The sequence below is a fragment of the Aphelocoma coerulescens genome, chromosome 3 (assembly GCF_041296385.1).
Source record: "Aphelocoma coerulescens isolate FSJ_1873_10779 chromosome 3, UR_Acoe_1.0, whole genome shotgun sequence".
NCBI lineage: Eukaryota > Metazoa > Chordata > Aves > Passeriformes > Corvidae > Aphelocoma > Aphelocoma coerulescens.
This window is the reverse complement of record NC_091016.1, coordinates 65,937,919-65,958,757: the sequence shown is the minus strand read 5'-3', so window position 1 is coordinate 65,958,757 and position 20,839 is coordinate 65,937,919. Positions and strand designations below refer to the sequence as shown.

Sequence of the window (20,839 nt, the reverse complement as noted above, 5' to 3'; positions counted from 1 at the left end):
TACATTCTGTATGAGTCAAAAAATAAAAAGATATGTCAAAGAACCTGTACAGAAAGGAACAGAAAAAAGACACTGCTTGGCTACCTTTGAGCAAGCCTGAGTTGTTGATGAGACAGTAACTGTTGAAAGAAATCCTTTGAATTTACTGACATGATGGTCCTAAGCAGCGACAGCCCTCACTGTGAATTGATTCAGGTATAGATCTCCCTTTTCTTCCTGCTATGATTTACCAGGAGGGCTGAAAAAATAACTTTTGTAAATGGCCTAACACAATGGTTAAAGAATGGGACATCAGGAAATAAATTATTTGAACTGAACAATTTGAATTGCCAGTCCATGGTGCCTGACCATGGCAGCAAATGCTCTGAAAAATCATGAACATGTTTATTTTTTAACACTAACATTTATTTTTCTCACTGTAATTATTTTGCTTGCATTTAGACAATTAATATTTTTTTTTTTTGGTCAATGACACTTAAGCTCAAAAGAACCAAAATGTAAGCACAGAGAGGAGATAAACTACTCTGCTTGTATCTTGAGATACAATCTTGAAAAAGTAAGAATATCAAGGTTTCAGAGTGAATGGTGCCCTTCCATAATGAAGTATAAAGACATCTCCATCATTCTGAAAATGTGAATGGTCTTGATTGGTGGGAATACAGTCAAAGGATTTTGTGTTTCTTTCTATTATAAGGAACTCAGAAGACTTGGTAGAGATACTTTCCCAAGTAAAAATACCTTCATTAAGCAGGAACTTAAGGCTGAATCAAATGATATAATTTATCCACCTTCTCCAGAGAGAAGACTTTAGATACAAGCTTCTGAAACAACATCACAGCAACTAATGGAAGGATCAAAATTTAGAGACACTCATGAGATTTGGGTAGCAGATGTAAAGCTGTCTCTCCTGTGCCTAAGCTGCATCAGTAAAATGAAATAGGTTAATATACAAGATTCTAAAATATCAACTATAGAGTTTAGTAATGGAGAGTCTCTTGAGATGTTTTTTTAGCCCCCAGAGCTGAGAAAAGCTGCAAAGCTTAACTGAACATACATTACAGTCCCGAATCCAAGTAGTAACTTCATCATCAGCAATGTCTTTGCTGGTTGCAGTCTTCAGGAGTTCATTGGTCTGGTCTTCTCGCTGGTGGACTGTGGAAGAGCACTGCTGGTAGCAGTCCTTGTACCTCTGCCACAGCTGGAGCAGGGCCCTGCTGGCACGCAGCCGCTCCGCAATCTCCTGCAGGAGGTTGTTCCACCTGGTGAAGAGACTGCATGAGTGATCGAAGCCTGGGAGTCCACAACAACTATATGTGTCCCTCTTCCTCTCTGCTGTTTCCCATAGTCTCTTGACTTTTAAAAAATTTGGTAATAATCAAGATCCAGACATTTGGTGACAAAAATACCAAACCAGTAAATATGCTGGCAGGCTGTTCTGACCTGTCACAGTGTGTCTCATCTGTGCTACATCTTGAATGCTGTTTATTAATGCTTGAGATCAGAGCTGCAGCACCCTTTTTGAAGTGAATCTCCTGCTATTTCCACTTAGTATCCTCAGCCTCACAGAGCATCCGTGACCAACCATGCACTGCCAATAGCAGATTCCTGTGAGGGCCTAAGAGGCCCAGAACAGATGTAAACAAGACACCATTTTTTCCCCCGCAATTTCCTCCCAAACTCTGACACAGAGGGTTTAAGTCATAAAGCTGTTTGTAACTCACTTGTAAAATACGCCCAGACATATTAAAAATCTTTATATTTATATTATCCAATTAAATAAGCAATTTCTCTTTGAATTATTTCCTATAATAATCCTCCATTGAATTTTTTACTCTAATAGCAACCAAAAACACATACATTCTCAAATGTGCTGGCAGTTATCAAACTGCCTAATTGTTTCCTTACCAAAGAACACCACAATATTTCTCAATTATTATTGTATGATGAAAAAGTAAAGGTTTTGAAGCCAAAATTGTCAGCTGTCACTGAAATGGTTAAATTCTACAGTATCTTATTTGAAATGGCGTTAAATAATCCCTCCCCCCACTTCCAGTTTCTAGGACAGGACTGAACAGAGACTAAAATAAATTTGGCATGACTCTGTTTTCAGAAAAATTTCCAGCTTTCCACAAAACTCTCTTTTTTTCTTTTGGATCCTCTCTTCCCGTATCTGCTCTGACTAAATCCTTTTACTGGTTCTTGCCTGAATTTAAAGCTGGGGAATCTGTTTGCCAAGGTACTGGTGAGGAGCTCAGATCTTCCCGTCTATCATGCTCTTCCTACAACTAGAAATAGTAACCTAAAATTTGGGGAACCTGATGCAAACCATTGAACCACTGCAAACAAAATTTTCAGACACAATTCTCAAATTTCAAGTGCAGTATTATTTTCCAGCATGGTATTTATGAATCTTGGTTGGCAGTCAAGCATAGAGCAAAACTACTGACGGTAATGTCCAAATGCTCATTGGAGAAGGTATTTCTTTTATGGTTAGCAGTAAATGAGAGTTTTACTCCACTCCTTGGCAAAAGGAGTAATAGTGCCTGTTCCAACAAACCCCTCATGACCTCAGGAACTTAAAATAATAAAATGTAAGAAAAATAGAGAAATTGGAAAACTGGATAGTGGATAAATACAGATTTGCTACTGAAATTAAAGTTTAACACAGACATTTTCTACCTCATATTCACTTCTTTCAAAGTGTTGGTAAGTGTCTCAGTCACAGGTGGGTGACATTCTTTCAACAATTCATTCGTCACAGAACCAAATTTCTGTAAGCTGCTCTCTTGTTTTTCCAATTGATCTTGTAGGCTCTAAAGTAGAACAATAACAAAACAAAACCATGAGTTATTGGAGTTCCATGATGTAGAAACACTTCAAAATAGCATGTATCAATTGCATTAGATTATGAATGAAAACTTGATTTCATGTGTTTCATATAGATAGAAGGTTGTTTAATATAAATATTGTTCTTGGATAATTTGATTTTATATAAAATTTAGCAAAAAGTAAGTTCTAATCCTGTATTTTTGTAAAATGTAAAAAATCCTATAAAAGAAATTATTCTAAACAAGTACTTTTGTACAGAATGAGTAAGCACATGGACTGATTCAGATTTTAAAAATTAACAGATGGAAGAAAACTAACTAAATAACATTTTCCTGTTTAGAACAAGATAAAAAAGTAATAACATACAGAAAGCCATATTCTGAAAAAAGGGTTCTTGCTCTTTCAGTTACCATCCTGATGTATGTCTGTCAGGGAAGTGTGCTTTGTCCAGCAGAGGGGAGTGAGGCTGATGACCTCTCTTATGAGGAAAGGCTGAGGGAGATGGGCCTGTTCAGCTTCAAGAACAGACAACTGAGAGGGGACCTCACTATTGTACAGAAATATCTAAAGGCAGGAGGGGGTGCCAAGAAAATGGAGCCAGGCTCTTCTGGTGGTGCCCAGCAAAGGGACAAGAGGCAATGGGCAGAAACTGATGCATAGGAAATTCCACCAGGACACATGGAAGAATTTCCTTACTGTGCACATGACCATACACTGGAATAGATTGCCCAGAGAGGCTGTGGAGCCTCCCTCACTGGAGACATTCAAGAACCCTCTGGACACAATCCTGCTCCATGTGCTCCTGCCAACCCTGCCTGAGCAGGGAGGTTGGGCCAGATGATCCACTGTGGCCCCTCCAACCTTACCCACTCTGTGGCTCAGTGAAAATGCTCTTTTGTCTTTTTATTTAAACTTAAATATCTTTTATGCATGTTATTGCACTTTGAACAGCCCAGTAAATCTCAGGCTGAGTTTATATTCACAATCTTAATCAGCAAAGAAGCAGTTTTCTGCACCTATTGTTTTACTGACTCCTTCTCTTTAATGTGTAAAAAAATTAAAACCTAGAAGAATAGCTGTAAGGTCCATGATTAGAGTGTCTTTAAATCTTGGTTTTAAAAGTGCTGTCTATGCTTAGATAATTTGGCTTTATATATGTCTGGACTTCAAATCACAAAAATATTTAAATTATAATGTAAATCTAAATTTTCTGGTAAATACTAACAGAAGAACAGAGTAAGAACAACAGAAGTTCTTCTACTTTGGGCATCTGGAAATGTCTGCATAATTATTTTTGATTTCAAAGACGAAAACTTTGGTTGAAATAAACGTTTTTTCTATATAGTAGAACAATAATTTGAATATTTTTATTTAATTAAATTAATGTATTTCCATTAATATTAATTTATAATTTTATAAAAGGAATAACTTTGTATTTTATGCTTTTTTTACAGTGGTAAATTACTTGAACATATGAGTATCTCAGCTACTGGAATATTATTTTTTTGATCATCAATCTACTGGGAGGTTGGAGGGGGGCTAAAAAGGTGATCTCAACATGTGCCTGTAACTCCAAAGCCTGATGAAGTAGCATGAGAAACTTCAGTTTTAATGGCCATTAGCATGATTTAAAAACTTGTAACAATTTGATAGTGTGGCTCAAAATTATAAAGAACAGCATCAAAAACCTAAAAGGAAACAACTATCCCAAATTCATTTTTCTGGAAAACGAAAAATGCAATGGCTCATTTATAATGTGCTCTCTTAATGTCATGTGATTTTAATGTGCCAATATGTCTGTACTTCCACTTCGTATGAACCAAAATGTACAGCCATCTGCATCCATGCAATTTCAGAGAAAATTAACTCTTTTCACCTGAAGTTTATCAACTTGGACTTTCACAGCTTCCAAAGAACCAGTGAGAAGATAAAAACGGGACAAAGAATATCTGGCTTCTGTCAGGTAACTGTTCAGTTCTTCATAAGCCACTTTGTAAACGCTCCACTGATCAAGAACCGATTGCAACAATATCTTCAGTTGGCTAACCTGGGAGGAGGGAGGAATAAACACAAAAGTAAATTAAAAGCATTCAAGCTATTTGGGATTTGTTCAAATTATTTTCTTCCTTAGGATCTCATATGCTTCTTGTCCTACGTGCCTAATCTTAAACCTGTTGAAGAATGAAGATTTTGTACAACCATCAACTATGCTTACACTGGGAACAGCATAAAGTTCTGCTTGATTTTATAAAGGTTGCATGGAAGGGACTGTAAAGATGTCAAGATTCATTTTACTTTGGTCCAAAGCAGGATCAAGAGAAATTCCTTGAGACTACACATATCCCTAAGGCAGGGAAATCAGCTTAGGGAAGTCAGCAGAGAGGCTAGCACTAACATACTGCATTTCTCCTGAGAAGGCAGACTGATGTTGACCAAACTTTGAATGCTGAAAATGAATGCTGATCTCTTCCTTGTTCTGTGAGATCTGTGGGCTTGAGAAGTTAATTCCTGACAGATAATTTGGTACCTTTACACTAAATATCAGAAAGCATCTTAAAAGTTTCAATTACAATGACTAAAAGCATCCTTGAAACAAGAAATATTATACCCATTTTATGTGGAATGAACACACAAACTTGGGGATTGATGGCTAGAGAGATTGAAAGAGGGACATGATTTAGAATCTCTTCCCCAACAACACAGAAGAAATCCACTAGCTGCAACTGCTAATTCTCCCTCTCCTCCATGCCTTGTTCCTGGAGCTGTAATTTTCTGTTTAACGATTCTTTTACCATGTGATCCAAATTGGCCCAGGAATGGTTAATTTCTTGCAGTGTATTCATAACAGCAGAAGAGACTTCTTCATTCTTGTTCTGTACTAAAGAAAGACCACTCCGTTCTACATTTTCGACTTCTTTTTCCTTTGTTCTTATTGATTCTTCTAATTCCTGAAAAAAAAAAAAAAAAAGAAGATATCTGAGTATTTTTGCTTGTTTAATTGGCTAAATAATATCTTGATATATAAAAGATGCCCATAAGCTCCTTAGTTTAAAAAACGGGAGAAGTGCTGGCATGCTTTGACTTTTTATTCTCAAGGGATTCACAACTCATCAGCAATTTCACTGAATATTTTATGTTCCCTTTAAAGTCTAGTAGTTTGTTGTTGATTTAAACAGAAACACGTCCTCTACATAAAACTTCTGTATAATCTTTTGCTCCCTTGTAAGAATAAAAAATCCATTAAAAATAGCCATTCCTAGCCAGGAAACTACCTATATAATTTCATAGCTTGGTGCAGGGAGAGCCAAGAAAGTCCTGCAGTGCTCTGACTCATATGGAAGCTCTGGGGCTTCAGGCAGCACAAACACTGAGTTTGAGCAGAGTGGGAAAGTATGGCTTGTAGGCTTCAGGCCAGCACAGTTTACTTGCCAGTACCATACAGAAAGCAGACTGTGAGGTGAGAGCAACCTTGTGTTACCCCTCCACTAACTAGTACACCACGTGATCTCAGGTTATTTTGTAATTTTCTGCCAGCCCCTTCTTACTGAGAAAAACAGATCATCAGAGAAAGAAAAGAATACAACAGAACTCTGGTCAACTTGAAACCCCACATCTTCCAGTAAATTTCACTCCCTATGAATCCCAAAACACAACAAGTGAACCATTGCCATAAGAGACTTTACATTTTAGGTAGCTGGGAAAGTATTTGGAGCAAAATTCTGCCCAGTCCTGCAAACACTTCTTATCAACAGAATTTATCCCTGCACAAATACAACACACTTTTGTCTAAATACGTATTTGTGAGAGCATTTTTGCTGAACTGTGTATTCTCAGTCTTTTTTTTGTGTTATTTCACTTTTCTTCAAACATCTAGCCATGACCTTGTTCCAAAACACAGCCACAGCAATAGATCATTTTTTAAACAGCTGACAACACCACAAACACTCCTAAGTTGAATGTAATAAATCTGACTTCCCAAAAAGTGGATTTTTTGCCCTAAAAAATGTCATTTAACTTTACACAAGGTTGCTCCAAAATTCAGAACGTAAGACAGGCAAAAGTTTCAAACACCAAGAACAGCAAATATTTCTAGCTCTCTTTGAAAAGGGCTTTTTTATTTATCATTTAAAACTCATAACTGAATTAAAGATGCATTATTGTTTCTAACCTATGACAGGAAAAAATGGTTGACTTCACTTATTAATATGACACTAAGCAGCAACTAACATTGGTTAATAAGTAAACTCCAGCTTTTGTACTAGTTGAACCGGATGTCTGGGAGTGTCTGACACAGCTATTTCTCAAACAATTTGTTTCTCTGCTGATCAAAGTCTTGCCATTCATAACTAACTCCTCAAGTGTATTTGCTAACTTCCCTGACCAAAAGGAACCAAAAAGGTGATAAATCAAATTCAGCTTTGTACTCCAGCCAAGCACAGACTGCTGATTATGTCAGGCTATGTTAAATTACCCTTGCTTCAGTTGTATGAGTTTATTGTGCTGAAACCATAAAGATACCTGAATTAAAACTAAACACTCCAGACAGTTTGAAAACTTAGGTCAACAATTTCAGAAAAAAATTTGACCTCTAACATATCTCTCCTAACCACCCTATTTGCCTTTACAGAAACAAAGATGGGTTTAATACACTGGTGAATAAAGAGCAAATTCTTTTATACATTTCATTTAAATAAATTTCCAGCTGTTCTCTTTGTGAAGAGATGAATGCTAGATTATACTTGTCCCATTAATTAAGTTCATGCAGGAAGGACAGCCACATAAATATAAATACACTTTCTCATTCCCTTTTATGGGGATGAGAACACCAAGATTTTATGCATTCAGTTGGCCAGAAAGAGTTTTAATTTGATCTGGTGTGAAATTTATTATATGGTATCTGGTAGGACAAAATACTTTTGAACAAAAATTATGTGATGCCTGATACTGTGTAGCGGCCTTGTCTATAAATTCAAAAGTATCTGTTCTGCCTATACAGCTGTAAGCTTTAACTCTGGCCTGACAGCACCAGAAGCCAGCTTCTTATTACTATTTAAATATATGCTACTCTGAGTCAGACATTCAGAGACAACTGTGATACCCTGTTCACTGCTGTGTAGTCCTTACATGAATTTCATGTGAAAAACTGTGGTGGTTTTGAACTTACATGCATTAGGTATAGCTGCACTTCGCCTCATCTCATCTCTGCCCATCATAATCATAATTGTCTTTCCTTTTCTGGATAATTAAATATTTGAAAAAAAATCCAACAAAAAATGATTCCCAACTTTCTGAATGAAAGCATGAAACCTCTGGGGATTCTAGCATTTTTCTCTGAATAGTCAGGGGGAATATATTAGGTGGAAAAAGAACGGAAAAAAGTGGGGGATGGAGGAAAAATAGTGAAAAGGCAGAAAAACCCCATAAGACTGGCTTAACAGATATGATAACATATTCTTTTGATGGTCTTCTAGTTCAGTATGCCTGGCATGCTTTGAAATGTCCAGTGTAAAAATAATGATTACTTTGGTTGGTTTTAAGCAACTTTGAGACATTATTGCTCCTTCTTATTTTATTGCTTGCATCTTAGGAATGAAATCTTTCTCTTTCTGAAGTCAAGAGGAGTTCAGTCACTGAACTCACCAATATGAAGATTTTACATGGATTTATCAAGTGTTGTTTCTAACTCTTGGAAAGAGTGCACTGTTATTTATAAACAGACATTACCTGACAGTCTTTCAAAGCATTCTGCACTGAAGCCTGGTCTCCAATCTTTTGTTGCTGTTTCAGCTTCCTCTCTTGGGTTTCAAACCAAGTTTTTAGGCACTGCACATTATTTTCATATTCTGTCCAGGATTCTTGCAGACTTTCCAAGAGCTGGATCTGCAAAGACAAATGAGTATATACTTTCTCATACAATTATATTTATTGTTGGGTCAATTAAATCAGTGAAGACCAATGCAAAGTAGTGCCTTCTTGGAATTCAGTGCTTTCAGAATTTAAAAACAGTATAGACATTCAAATTTAAATATATCTACTATTTTTAATAGAATTAATAATAAGAACTCTGGCTTCATTCAGCTCGGGAAGAAGAGGGCAAAGGAATCATCTCACTGTGCTGTCTGTTCCTTATAGGGAGGCATGGGGAAGATGGAGGTAGACTATTCTGGAAGATACACAGTAAAAGGAGAGTTGCACAAGTTGCAACATGGGAAATTCTGATTGGGAACAAGACAAAAACCTGTCCCCCACCAGAGTGGTTAAACGTGAATGAGTTGTCCAGAAGAGGTTGTGGGATCTCTCCTTGGAGATTTTCAAAACTCAGACAACCAAGTCCCTGTGCAATCTGATCTAACTGTAAAGCCAGCTCTGTTTGAGTAGGAGATTGACCTAGATGACCTGCAGAGGCTTCCAACCATTATAACCTTATTGTTCTATGCATTTTGAAAATTCACCCCAGAGCAGTTAGGTTTTTCCCTTTACCTTTTCTGTTATCAGGCCTTGCAGGATCTGCCAACGTCTGTTCATTGCTCCGAGCTGTTCTGCAAAATCAGTTTTGTCACTGCGTTTACTTTCAACATCCTGGCTGCTGATTTGTAGCACTGATTGGTTCACAAAGTCGACAGTCAACTGTTTGCAGTTTAAATCTATCTTGAAACCCTAGGAAAAAAAACAACGGAATAAACAAAGCAGCACATAAGTACCATAATTTCTCACCTTCCTGCAAAACAGAGGAAGAATGTTCACCAGCTACACCTTTATCACAGTGCAATAAAAGGGCTTTTTCACAATTGACCAGGAACGAGAAAACAAGTCCTCCCCACTGTAAGCAAAGAGCAGGTTCAGCACCACTTGATGAAGCTGAATAGTCACAGGTCTATGGGACCTGATGAGATGCATTCCAGGGTCCTGAGGGAGCTGACTAATGTTGTCAAACCACTTTCCATCATATTTCAGAAGTCATGGAGGTCAGGCAAAATACCCAATGACTGGAAAAGCAGAAGCATTGCTCCTATCTTTACAAAGGGAAGAGAGGAAGATCTGGGGAACTACAGACTAGTTAGGCTCACTTCTGTGTCTGGGAAGATCATGGAACAGATCCTCATGGAAGCAATTTTAAGGCACATACAAGCCAAGGAGGTGATCCAAGATAGCCAGAACAGCTTTACTAAGGGCAGATTGTGCCTGACCAGTCTGGTGGCCTTCTATGGAATGACTGCACCAGTCAGCAAGAGAAGACTGACTGATGCCATCTACCTAGAGTTCTGTAAGGCTTTTGACACAGTCCCAAACAACATCCTTATCTCCAAATTAGAGAGATATGGGTTTGAAGGGTGGACTATTCTCTGGAAAAGGGTTTGGCTGGATAGATGCAGCCAGAGGCCTGTAGTCAATGGCTCTGTGTCCAGGGGGAGGCTGGTGATGAGTGGTGTCCCTCAGAGCTCTATTTTGGGACCAGTGCTCTTTAATATCAGTAACACAGTAACATCAAGAGTATCCTCATGTGATATCCTCAAGAGACCTACAAGAACCTCATGAAGTTCAACAAGTCCAAGTGCAAGGTGCTGCACCTGGGTTGGGGAGATGAACTCATTGAGAGCAGCCCTGCAGAGAAGGATTTGGGGGTTGTCATGGATGAAAAGCTGGACATAAGCCAACACTGTAAGCTCGCAGCCCAGAAGGCCAATTGCATCATGGGCTGCATCAAAAGTGGAGTGACCAGCAGTTAGAGGGAGGTGAATCTGCCCCTTTGCTCTGCTCTTGCAAGAGCTTGCCTGGAGTGCTGCCCCCACTCTGGCAAATCTAATAAGGTTTAATAATGTGCACATTGCTTTGGATTTTCCTGGAAATTAAGGTAAGCATATTAAAAATTATATTCCTGCCATAAGTAAACAGGAGAGTAAAAGTAGTTTTGGCTTCTTTTCCACAGTATCAAATATTGCCCAGTTCTAACTTGTGTACAATTCCAACCACTCCGCGAAGTTGGTGGTTTTTTTTCCCTAAATCACTTATATCTTACAAATGTATAGACATTTAACTGTAGTAAAAAAGGGGATAATTCAAATGGAAAATTAATAATATTGCCGCTTATTACCTTGTACTTCTGGACGTAATCCTGAACTGCTTTCTGTCCTACTACATTTTTTATATTTTCTTCATCCTGCTGAATTACATTTTCCATCAGTGAAATCCAGCTCATAACTTCAGTGATGGCATGGCGAGAAGGAATTTTGTCCATCTGGAGCTGTTGAGATAAGAGAATCATGTTGTGAAGAAAATGGATAAGAATTCCTTGCTTTGCATTAACACAGTTTCATGTTTGATACAGTACTGCTTGCCTGCATTTAGTTACTCAGGAATGTGTTCTATGACATTTTTAGGTAGACATAATATATTTTGTATTACAAGGCAATTCCAAGAACTACTGAATGACATTGCTTTGTTTAGTATCACAGACTCAGTTAACATTTGTTACTCTTCCTCTCTCCCCCTAAATCACGTTATTACTAACTCTGAGAGCATTCTAAGATATAAACTGAAGCAATACACCAATAACCTCCTAGTAAGTGAAAACTAAGTCAACTTTTCAACCAGTATAATTCTAACTTCAGTATTATAGCACTAAAACGCCAAAATTGCACAACCAAAAGCCTCCTGTTCCTCCACATACTAACAGAAATCATGAACAATGGTTTTACATCTATTTTGTCTTTCACAGACTTGAACCTAACCTATTCAATTTGAACAAAACCACTATCCAAACCTGAGAAGGCACAAGGATGTGAATTCCCCTTTTCCAGAAAGCATACCAACATGTTGAAAAAACCCTCATGTGTACATGTTCTTTGGTTAAAATTTGACCAATATAACTACGAAAGTCTGAAATTAACACTGATAAGTATTCCCACAATAAAACAGGAGTAACTTTTTTCCTATCTTTCCTCACATGGACAAATCGAGAAAGGAAGCAACTAGGCAGTGCCAACTGTACAGTCTGAGTTTTCTGGAATATCAAAGGCCATCGCTGGCTTTCTTACCTGGTGCAACTTCTCCTGTACTGATGGGATTTGTGTGAGCAGCTCTGTCCACTGGGTTTCAATGTGGGACAATCCTGCACGCAATGCAGCTGTATCTACTTTCTTAAGCCTGAGGAGCTGGTTCCCAGTACTCAGGACAGAAGACTTCTGTGATGATTTAGCATCCACTTCTTTTGAAAACTCCTGTAAGCAGAACCATTTTACGTGGAAATAATGAAGTACTTTTTTCTTTTACTTAGAGTTTTGCCTCAGAAAGCTAAGAATATCCTCCTTTCCCTCTAAAATATGTACTTTCTATTAGTATTCATCATCTATACTTCAGGCTAAGTAAGGATAAAAATGTTGTTCAGTCATAATTCTGTTTTCAGAATCGTCAAGATTTACAAACCTCGCATATAGCAAAGAAGTGCTTAATGTGCATACACACCACTATTTTGAGGAACAGCTTACCTACATACTCACCAATGATGAGAAAAAGTATAACCATCTCATTAATCAACTGTTTATTTGTAATTAGAGAGAAATAAGTGTCCCAGGTCCATGAACAACTTACCAGAAAGGAGTTCAAGTGGTCTCGAACTGTTTCTAGTTCCTGAGGAACTGTCAAAGACTGCTGGCTCCAAAACTCAAGTCGCTCCTTTGCAGACTGTAACCACTGTGTCAATTCATTTGATTCACTCTGATACCTGGGGAGGTGTTTGAACAAGACTAAAACAGTCATTGCCACTTCTTGCTTCCAACTGAGCAGTCTTTCCTCCATATGTTAGAGGAAGATACTGAATGCCAGATTTGAAATAAAAATAAAAACTTTTTCTTTCCTGTACCGAATTTCAGAAAAACGTAATTTAATTTTACGGGCAGGCACAGTATCAGGAAGCTCCTGTTTTAGCCACTATACTCACAATTTCTAACAGTGCCTTCATTTTGCCTTTAGAAAAAAGGTTAAATGAAGGACAGTAAATAGGTCACAAACCTCTCTGGACAAGCTGTAACCCCACCCAATGCACATAAACAGACTTAATTTCCATTAGAAGGCTCAGTCTTCCTAAATCTTTACCAAAAATTATCTCAGACCAGAAACTTAACTTTTTTTTTTCATAAACCATCTCCATATAATTTCATATGCCAAGTGACTAATGAGGTAACAGAATTAGAGTGTCCACACATAAGCCAGGGATTCACAGACAAAGCTTTTACACCGATTAGATAATTAATTTCAAAAGTAGCATATGAACATTAGTAAAGGTAGCAAAAGATCCCTTCCATATATGCAATGACACACACAGACCCACAAGAACCCAGAAGCTGCAATGCGTCCACTAGAACATGCTGAGTCTACTAACGTTACCCAGCAAAGCACACAACTTTTCTTATCAACTTGTATGCACACAGGGCTTCTGAATTAGTAATCTAAAGAAAGTATTTTCTAATTTCCTCACACCAGCTCTTTTCTGCTGCATTTTTTATTAGAAATGAGAGAGTACAACAGCACTTCTATGGAGCAGAAGAGCAGTCAAACTATGACATACCTCACGAAGTACTTTCTTTTAAATGTTGAATCTAATAGTTCTGGGTCCAGAATGGCTTCAACCTGAACAGCACAGGTGAAGAACTTTATATTGCCCATTACATCAGCATTACCTTGTCCAGTGTTTCAGTATTGTCTCCAGCCTGTGAAGCTCCTTGGTGACTTTGCTGGTGTTACTTAACCAGCGTTCTCCCAGTTGGTTCAGTAGACCTTCGAGTTCCGAGCAGCTGACAGAAAAAAGGAGCCTCTTCCCATCATCTAGCACTTGGTATAATTTAGGTTGGTATTCAGTCAGGTTAGATCTCAGATGCTGTAATGACAGAGGAGATGGTTAGATAACTGCAGGTCTCTGCTACCACACTTTTTCAACATTTAGTTTCCTTTTGCTGCATTTTGTAGCATATCCAATGTCAACACAGCACATGTCATTTTTTCCTCTGCTCCAGCTCTAGAACTCCCTGAGAACCATCATGCAGGTACTCTGCTCAAAAGCTGAACATGTTGCCACAAACCCAATCACGTCAATATGTGTGTTGGTTCCTCCTTATGATGAATTCCTCCTCCATGTAGATATTTTACACTTGAAAAGAATCTCTGTGGGGTAACACCATTTCTGATAGAAATTGATTAAAATACCAGAACTTTACCATCTGCTGAAAACCTACCATCTACTGCAACGAAAGTTAAATATGTCCAGTATCAAATTATTAACAGTGGCTCCCTCTTCAGCCCTTTCAATGCCTATCTTCAGCTCTCTGGACATCTCACTCTTTTACTGATCTACCCTCCTGCTCCTCCTGGCTACAAAACAGAAGATCACCCCATCCATCCAAATCCCTGAACACAGAGACCAATTTTAATTGCACAAGAAAGCAAAAAGGGCAATGAAAAAGTAAAGGCTGCTAATACTATTACCCAGAATGAACCTGCAACTGAGACAGATTTAATTTAAATGGTGATTTGTGGACGGGTGAAGAATTTGTACATGTGGGCAAATATACCTGCCAAATTCCACTATCATTACACAAACAGTATGGATTTAAAAAAAATCTGTACATTGGTTTGAGTGTAAAATGTACATGCATTCCCATTTTTCAGTTCTGATGAAAGTAATCTGAATATAAAAGGTACAAAACTACCAGTCATGTTGTGAGTACATGAACTTCCTATCACTCTTATTTCCTCTCTCACAAAAGTAGAGCTCTAATAGATTAAAAAAATATCTTTGTAGATGTGTGTCTGTGTGTGTACTTAGATATAACATATATACAAAAAAAATCCGAGACAGTGGCTTAAAAAAATTTCTAAGATAGTAAAAAATTTATTATGATGGATTATTAACGTAAATGTGGCCAAATAATAAAATCTATGACATATCAGAATACAAGAATCTGGATTTGAAGAACCTAATTTATGTAACTGAAAAGAAAAACAAAAGAAGAAAACTAATTTAGGGTCAGGACCAACACAAACAATGCCTAGCACCAAACAAAACTAAAACAACACCCTCCACACAACAGATTGCTTAAGTGTCCTCATACCATTGGAAAAGCAGAAAGCTGTCTGGTAAAGTAACAAAAAAGATAACAATACAAAATCAATTTTCAAGAAAAATTTGACAGACATTTTTCTGTAAAAAAAACAAGAGAACAAAAAATCACCAACTAAAGTTTCTAGTATAAGGAGACAAAGACAAAACACTAGACCAAAAAAACAGGATGTGGCAGAAAACCTATATTTAAACTACTTGTTGCATTTGGGGAGGGAGGCAATTTGAGGAACCACAGGCTGTTCAGCCTCACCTCGGCCTCCGGAAAGATCATGGAGCACATCCTCCTGGATTCCATTTTCAATGACAAAAAGGACCAAGAGGTAATCTGGAGTGTTCAGCTTGAATTCACAGCCAGCCTTTTATGACAAAATTACTGTCTCTGTGGATCAGACAGCCTTCAGTATGACCTTTGACACCATCTCCCACAGGACCCTCCCCTAGCAGCAGAGAGAGCTCCGACCGGATAAATGGACTGTTTTGTCGGTTCGAAATGAGCTGCATTACCAGTCTCAAGGCTAGTGATCAAAGGCTTGATGCCTGGCTGGCACGTTGCAATAGGCAGAGTTCTCCAGAGATTGTCTATATTTTATCCCAAATATCTTCAACATGGATCATGGCAGACAGCACTCCCTCAGTAAATTTGTGGATGACAATAATATAGGAAGAGTGGCTGGGACAAAAAATGGCAGACTGATTCCAGACACACTTTACTGAACTTGAGGTTGGAGACAGCAGAAACCTTGGGAGGCTCAAGAAGTGCAACTTCTGCACCCCGGGCTGACTAGCCACGTTTCTCAGTACAGGTTAGGAAGGAAATTGGTAGCGTATTTAACTTGGCAGCTTATAAGGCAAGCCACAGCACTGGCCTATAGCAGGTTGTTTGAACACAACCAAAGGAAGTTATTTCACTATCCTCATCTAGATGGTGCAGATGAGGCCACGTCTACTCCATTTGATTGTGCTCTGACCCCGTCTCTCACCGACCTGAGGAAGAAGGAAGTAATCAGGGTCTGGTGTAGAACTATTAAGTTATTTAGGAACCTAGAGCACATGTCCTTTGTGAAGAGCCTGAAGGAAGTGTGCTTGCTTTAGACAGACAAACAGCAGGCTAAGGGCCAGTCTAACAAATGCCTACAGCTATTTGGAGTAGAATTAAAAAGATGATAGCTCCTCAGTAGTACCACACAATATAAAAAGGACACTGGTGACAAGCTGAAAGTTGATGATACAGATTGGGCATTACAGAAAACTTTTTATAGTAGTGGTGGTGCAGGACCACAATTGTTCTCCTCGTCAGCTGTGGGATCTCCCTCTTCTGAGGTTTTCAAAGCTGTTGCTGATCCAGCCCATGACAATAGTGCTTTGAGTAGGAGGCTGGACTAGATGAGTGTCAGAGATCCCTTTAACTCCTCTTTTCTGCACAGAATGTCTACAAAGCACCAACCTGAAAAAGCGTAATCCGGTCTGTAAGCCTGTCCTCTGTCTCTTCCACCAAACCAACAGTGGGGATGTTTCCTTCAACAGATTCCAGCTGTCTGTTGAGTTCCTGGTAATCTTCATCCAGATGCATCCAGGTCTACAAGCACAAATTGTCCATGTATACAGTGAATCTGAGTAGCTAGAAATTTTATTACTTTTCTTTTTTGATCTGAAATCCTACAGTTATATGGTTGTAAAAGTACAGAAATAACCATACAGATGTCCAGCAAACTGGTAAAAACACACCATCTCTGGGCCAAGCTCAACTTTTGGTTAGAATACACGGATAAAACTGTCATGCTCTCACTACCAGCTAAAGCTAAGCAGCTCTTTAAACTTAGAGGAACAAACCTTGTGCCACCCCAAGAGTTAAACAGAAAGACTGCATGTAGTCTATCAGTGCTTTGTGTGTATGACAAAATGGACTGATGCTCATCAATTCTGTCCAAGTATAGGAAATCAACACCACAGAAAATCCTGCTGGTTGATCACAATGGAAGTACAGAAAAGACCACAGAAATTCTCACCTCTAGAATGTATTCCAGCTCCACACCTCGTTTATGAGCCAGCTTTAATACAGCTGAGGCATGTGTCATTATCTCTGAGTGTGACTGAGTTTCCTTCAAGAGGGCAAAGCTACTCATCTTTCTAAAAAGTGTTTCCGTCAGGATCATGTGAGACTCCAACCCTTGAAAATATTCCTGAAGAATATGGATGAGAGGGAGAGGGAGAACAGAACAGAGAAAGTGCAACTGTTACTCAATTCATTACCACTAAAACAACATTTTAAGGCATAAGCAGTAAAATCAAGTATCTAAAGACATAGAATTAGGCAAACCTTTCACTTCACAACATTTCATGAAGTCCAACACAATTTAAAGAGGACAATGGTCTATTCAAAGAAAGGAGTCAGTCATTCTTTCCATTCAAATGCCATCCTGATCCTCATTCCATAAACAAAACCAGCTTAAATCAGATAAGCACCCCCAAAAATTTCTGCCTAATGAAGATGTGGGAAATACTTGTCATATTTGTGGGTGCTTTTACCAAATGTAAATTTCTGTTGAAAATAAATTGAGTGGTAGATGAAATTGCTATGGAGCTTGAAAGGACAGTACTAGGAACTTGTTATTACAATAAGGAAGCAAATGCAATCTACCTGGGTTCACCTTCAACAAATCATTTGAAACTCAGTCTGTCAGAACAGTTCATTGGCTCCAACTTAAAATACAGTCTGGCCCACCATTCTGAAAAGTTCCCGAACCCTTAGGAACAGAAGATTAGCAATTTGCTCTTCACAAGTGTCCTTGTTTTGGCTGGGATAGAGTTCATTTTCTTCTTAGTAGCTGGTACAGCACTGTGTTTTGGCTTTACTATGGGAACAATGTTGATGACACACTGATGTTTGCTTGTTGCTGAGTAGTGTTTACCCCAAGTCAATGACTTTCCAGTTTCCCTCGCTCAGCCACTGAGGAGGTGCACAAGGAGCCGGAGGGGGGGGGGTAACATGGCCAGGGACAGCTGACCTGAACTGGCCAAAGGGATATTCCATACCAAAGAGCACCATGTTCAGTATTTAAAGTGGGGGGAGCTGGTGAACAACTATGTTGTACATCACTTATTTATTTCTCTTGTGTTTATTTCTCTCTCTCGTTTCCCTTACAATTATATTCACTATTTCAATTAGTAGTAGTAGTAGTAGTAGTAGTAGTAGTAGTAGTGCTATTAGTATTTCTATCTCAACCCACAAGGCTTACCTTTTCTTTCCCATTCTCCTTCTCCCCATGGAAGGAACAGGAAAGTGAGGAGGCAGTTGTGTGGTACTTAGTTTCCCACCGGGGCTAAACTGTGACAACGAGTCATTACTAGCCCTGAAACATGTCCCAGTTTCTTACCTTATGTTTTTCAAGCAGCAACTGAACCTCTTCTTTAGAAGAAACAATTATCTTCTGATCACCAGCCATTTTTTCTTGGCCTGTTTCTACCAGGTCAGCCAGGTCCTGCAAAGCCCGCTCATACTGCCTCTTAAGAGCCATATTCTGATTCAGATCACTCCGCCTGGATCCAATGATCATCAGCAGCTCATCATACTTATCCTAGGGGGCAAAAGACAGCAATGGTGACTCTTGTTTCACACCTTACATGTCTTCCTGAAAGCAACCTCACTGTCCCTGTACTCTCTGTGAATACTAGCAGAATAACGTTTATTTCCAACTCAAAAAGAGTTTGCAGGTGCACTGACTTCACTGATAAATTAACAACTCACCATTTAAAGGCAGAAAAAATAAGCAAGACCTGCAACTCTTTCAAGTGCATGCATTCACACAAAAGTTAGTAGAATCCCTAAGGCTTAATGTAAGTAGCAAAGTAGGGTAATTCGGCTTAATGCATCAAAAAAACAGTGACTACCATGCAGTGCAGATGTTGTCTACATTTTACTATTTATAATGCAGAGGACTGGATGGATTCCATCACGGGTACAGACTATAGGCATCTCAAAGCCAGCTTTGTTTCCTTCTCCTGCCCCAGAATCTTACAAGCAAGATACATATAATTTACTGTAAAAAACAAACCAAGCCCATACTTTTGATCTATACAAGACATTCCAACAACCAAAATATCTCTATGATCCTCCAGTGCTACAACAAGGTGCCCACCCTCAGACTGCAGCTGGCTCTCCTGGCTTTAAACATTTCTCACAGAAAAATTTGAAAAACACAACTTTCAGAAAAAAGGAAGGCTTTTCTAAAAACTGAAATGAAGGAGAGGGGACACATAACGGAACGTCATCTGAGAGGAAAAAAAACCCCAAAAGCCCCAAACAAACCAGCAGGAGGCGCTAAGACCAAAGGGATAAAGAACCGGGCAAAAGACACATTTCTTAGTGATTTATTTCTTAGTCATTCCTTTTTAATTGGTATCACTGTCTTGTTGGCTTAATAAGTTTATGGTCCAGTTTCAGCTGTTTTATTTGCTTCCAATTTAATATTAGGTCATCGTAAATTATAAAATTCAGTCATAAACCTTCTCCTTGATATTTCCTCAAGCATTCCCCTGCACCAGCCTGCTCAAAAAGGATTTTCAACAGGTTTACAGAAGCTGTAGATCAATTGCCCACATGTATTTACATGAGAGATGTTCTAGAAAAAGCATAACATTTCCAGTTTCAGGTCTTACTTCACTCTATATCCTCCTTTACCCCCTTCCTTCTTTTAATGACAGGCATGAGACAGTACTAAAGTGGAGATCATGAAACACAGGTGAGAACAGGGATGAACTCCCATCAGACAAATCTATGTTTCACTTCATCTGTTTGAAAACGAAGTGGAAAAGAGCTGACAGAAAACACGGTTTTGCAGATTTTTACAATTAATACTGCTAATAACAGATGTCAGGAAATCTGAAGAGGCAAAAATAGAAAAACTAGGTGAACCAGAGAGAACATTATCTTTTATACACACTAAAATGCTTTTAAATCCCTTCTCCTAAACTGCCTTATGAACAATAAAAAAGAGCATTCCTTTGATATCACAGGTGATAGGATGGACGGGTCTAGGATGGAACTAATGAACTATGCATACCTGGATCTTAGACAATTCTTGTACAGAAGGTTGCTCAATCTGTAGCTTGTCTATACGCTTCTTTAATTCATTGATTCCAGCATCTAGTTCCTTTAAACCTTCTTCTGCCTCCAGTATTACCTGTATATGAAAATTACATTGCTTAGTTTGAAGTTTTAATAACACTAGTGCAGCTGGCCTATGATCATATTCTTTTCTGCTTGCAGTGCTAATCAGACCTTCAATGTGCTGAAATTCTAAAGGATGTTATGAAGTAAATGTATTAATTAAAAGTTGGGAGAGCCCAGTTTTTTTCTTAAAGTTAAATAAGCATATCATTATTATTTTTTAGTAAGAAGCTGTTTTAGTATCATATAAAATACTATGCTTAGTATTTTTCATACTAAGCATCTCTGTAAATTTCCATGCTTTTAATTATACAATAGAGGCCCAAAACATATTTTTTTTTTAATGTAACAATGTCTTTTAAAGAATTCTTTTTATTAACAGTCATTCCAAGCAACAACCATCACAGCAGAACCCATGTAAGAAAGCAAAGAGCTGTGCATAGGTCCCTTTCAGGACCAGGCTGGGGCCAAAATTACTGTCAAGGAAAAAGACTCGTAGCTCCCTTTTCTCATTTGGAAAACTGCAACTTAAGAACACAGATTGGTATTTCCAAGTGTCTGCAGATGATGAGTTTTATCAATGGAAGTCACAAGCTTTCCTAGGTCTCTGCTGAAGTAACATATGCATATTATAACAAAGATAAAAGCATGAGGTAGATTCCTGTACTTAAGTACTTTGTTGAGGCCCTTTCTTGGAAGCTGCCTATCCAAATATTCTTGAACTATGT

At 38.4% G+C, this 20,839-nt stretch overlaps 1 protein-coding gene across 2 annotated transcripts in view; it reads right to left on the bottom strand.

Moving 5' to 3' along the window:
* Nucleotides 1-20,839, bottom strand: part of SYNE1 (spectrin repeat containing nuclear envelope protein 1) — a 285,161-nt gene that overhangs the window by 51,668 nt on the left and 212,654 nt on the right. For both annotated transcript variants that reach the window (XM_069010651.1, XM_069010650.1), the window contains 14 exons: nt 20,005-20,124; nt 18,319-18,519; nt 16,951-17,124; nt 16,389-16,520; nt 13,506-13,702; nt 12,418-12,550; nt 11,865-12,047; nt 10,922-11,071; nt 9,310-9,486; nt 8,554-8,709; nt 5,622-5,777; nt 4,706-4,876; nt 2,680-2,813; nt 1,055-1,259 (listed from right to left, as the gene is read on the bottom strand). In XM_069010651.1, the coding sequence (XP_068866752.1) occupies nt 1,055-1,259; nt 2,680-2,813; nt 4,706-4,876; nt 5,622-5,777; nt 8,554-8,709; nt 9,310-9,486; nt 10,922-11,071; nt 11,865-12,047; nt 12,418-12,550; nt 13,506-13,702; nt 16,389-16,520; nt 16,951-17,124; nt 18,319-18,519; nt 20,005-20,124 (2,289 nt within the window). The remainder of the gene's footprint in view (nt 1-1,054; nt 1,260-2,679; nt 2,814-4,705; nt 4,877-5,621; nt 5,778-8,553; nt 8,710-9,309; nt 9,487-10,921; nt 11,072-11,864; nt 12,048-12,417; nt 12,551-13,505; nt 13,703-16,388; nt 16,521-16,950; nt 17,125-18,318; nt 18,520-20,004; nt 20,125-20,839) is intronic.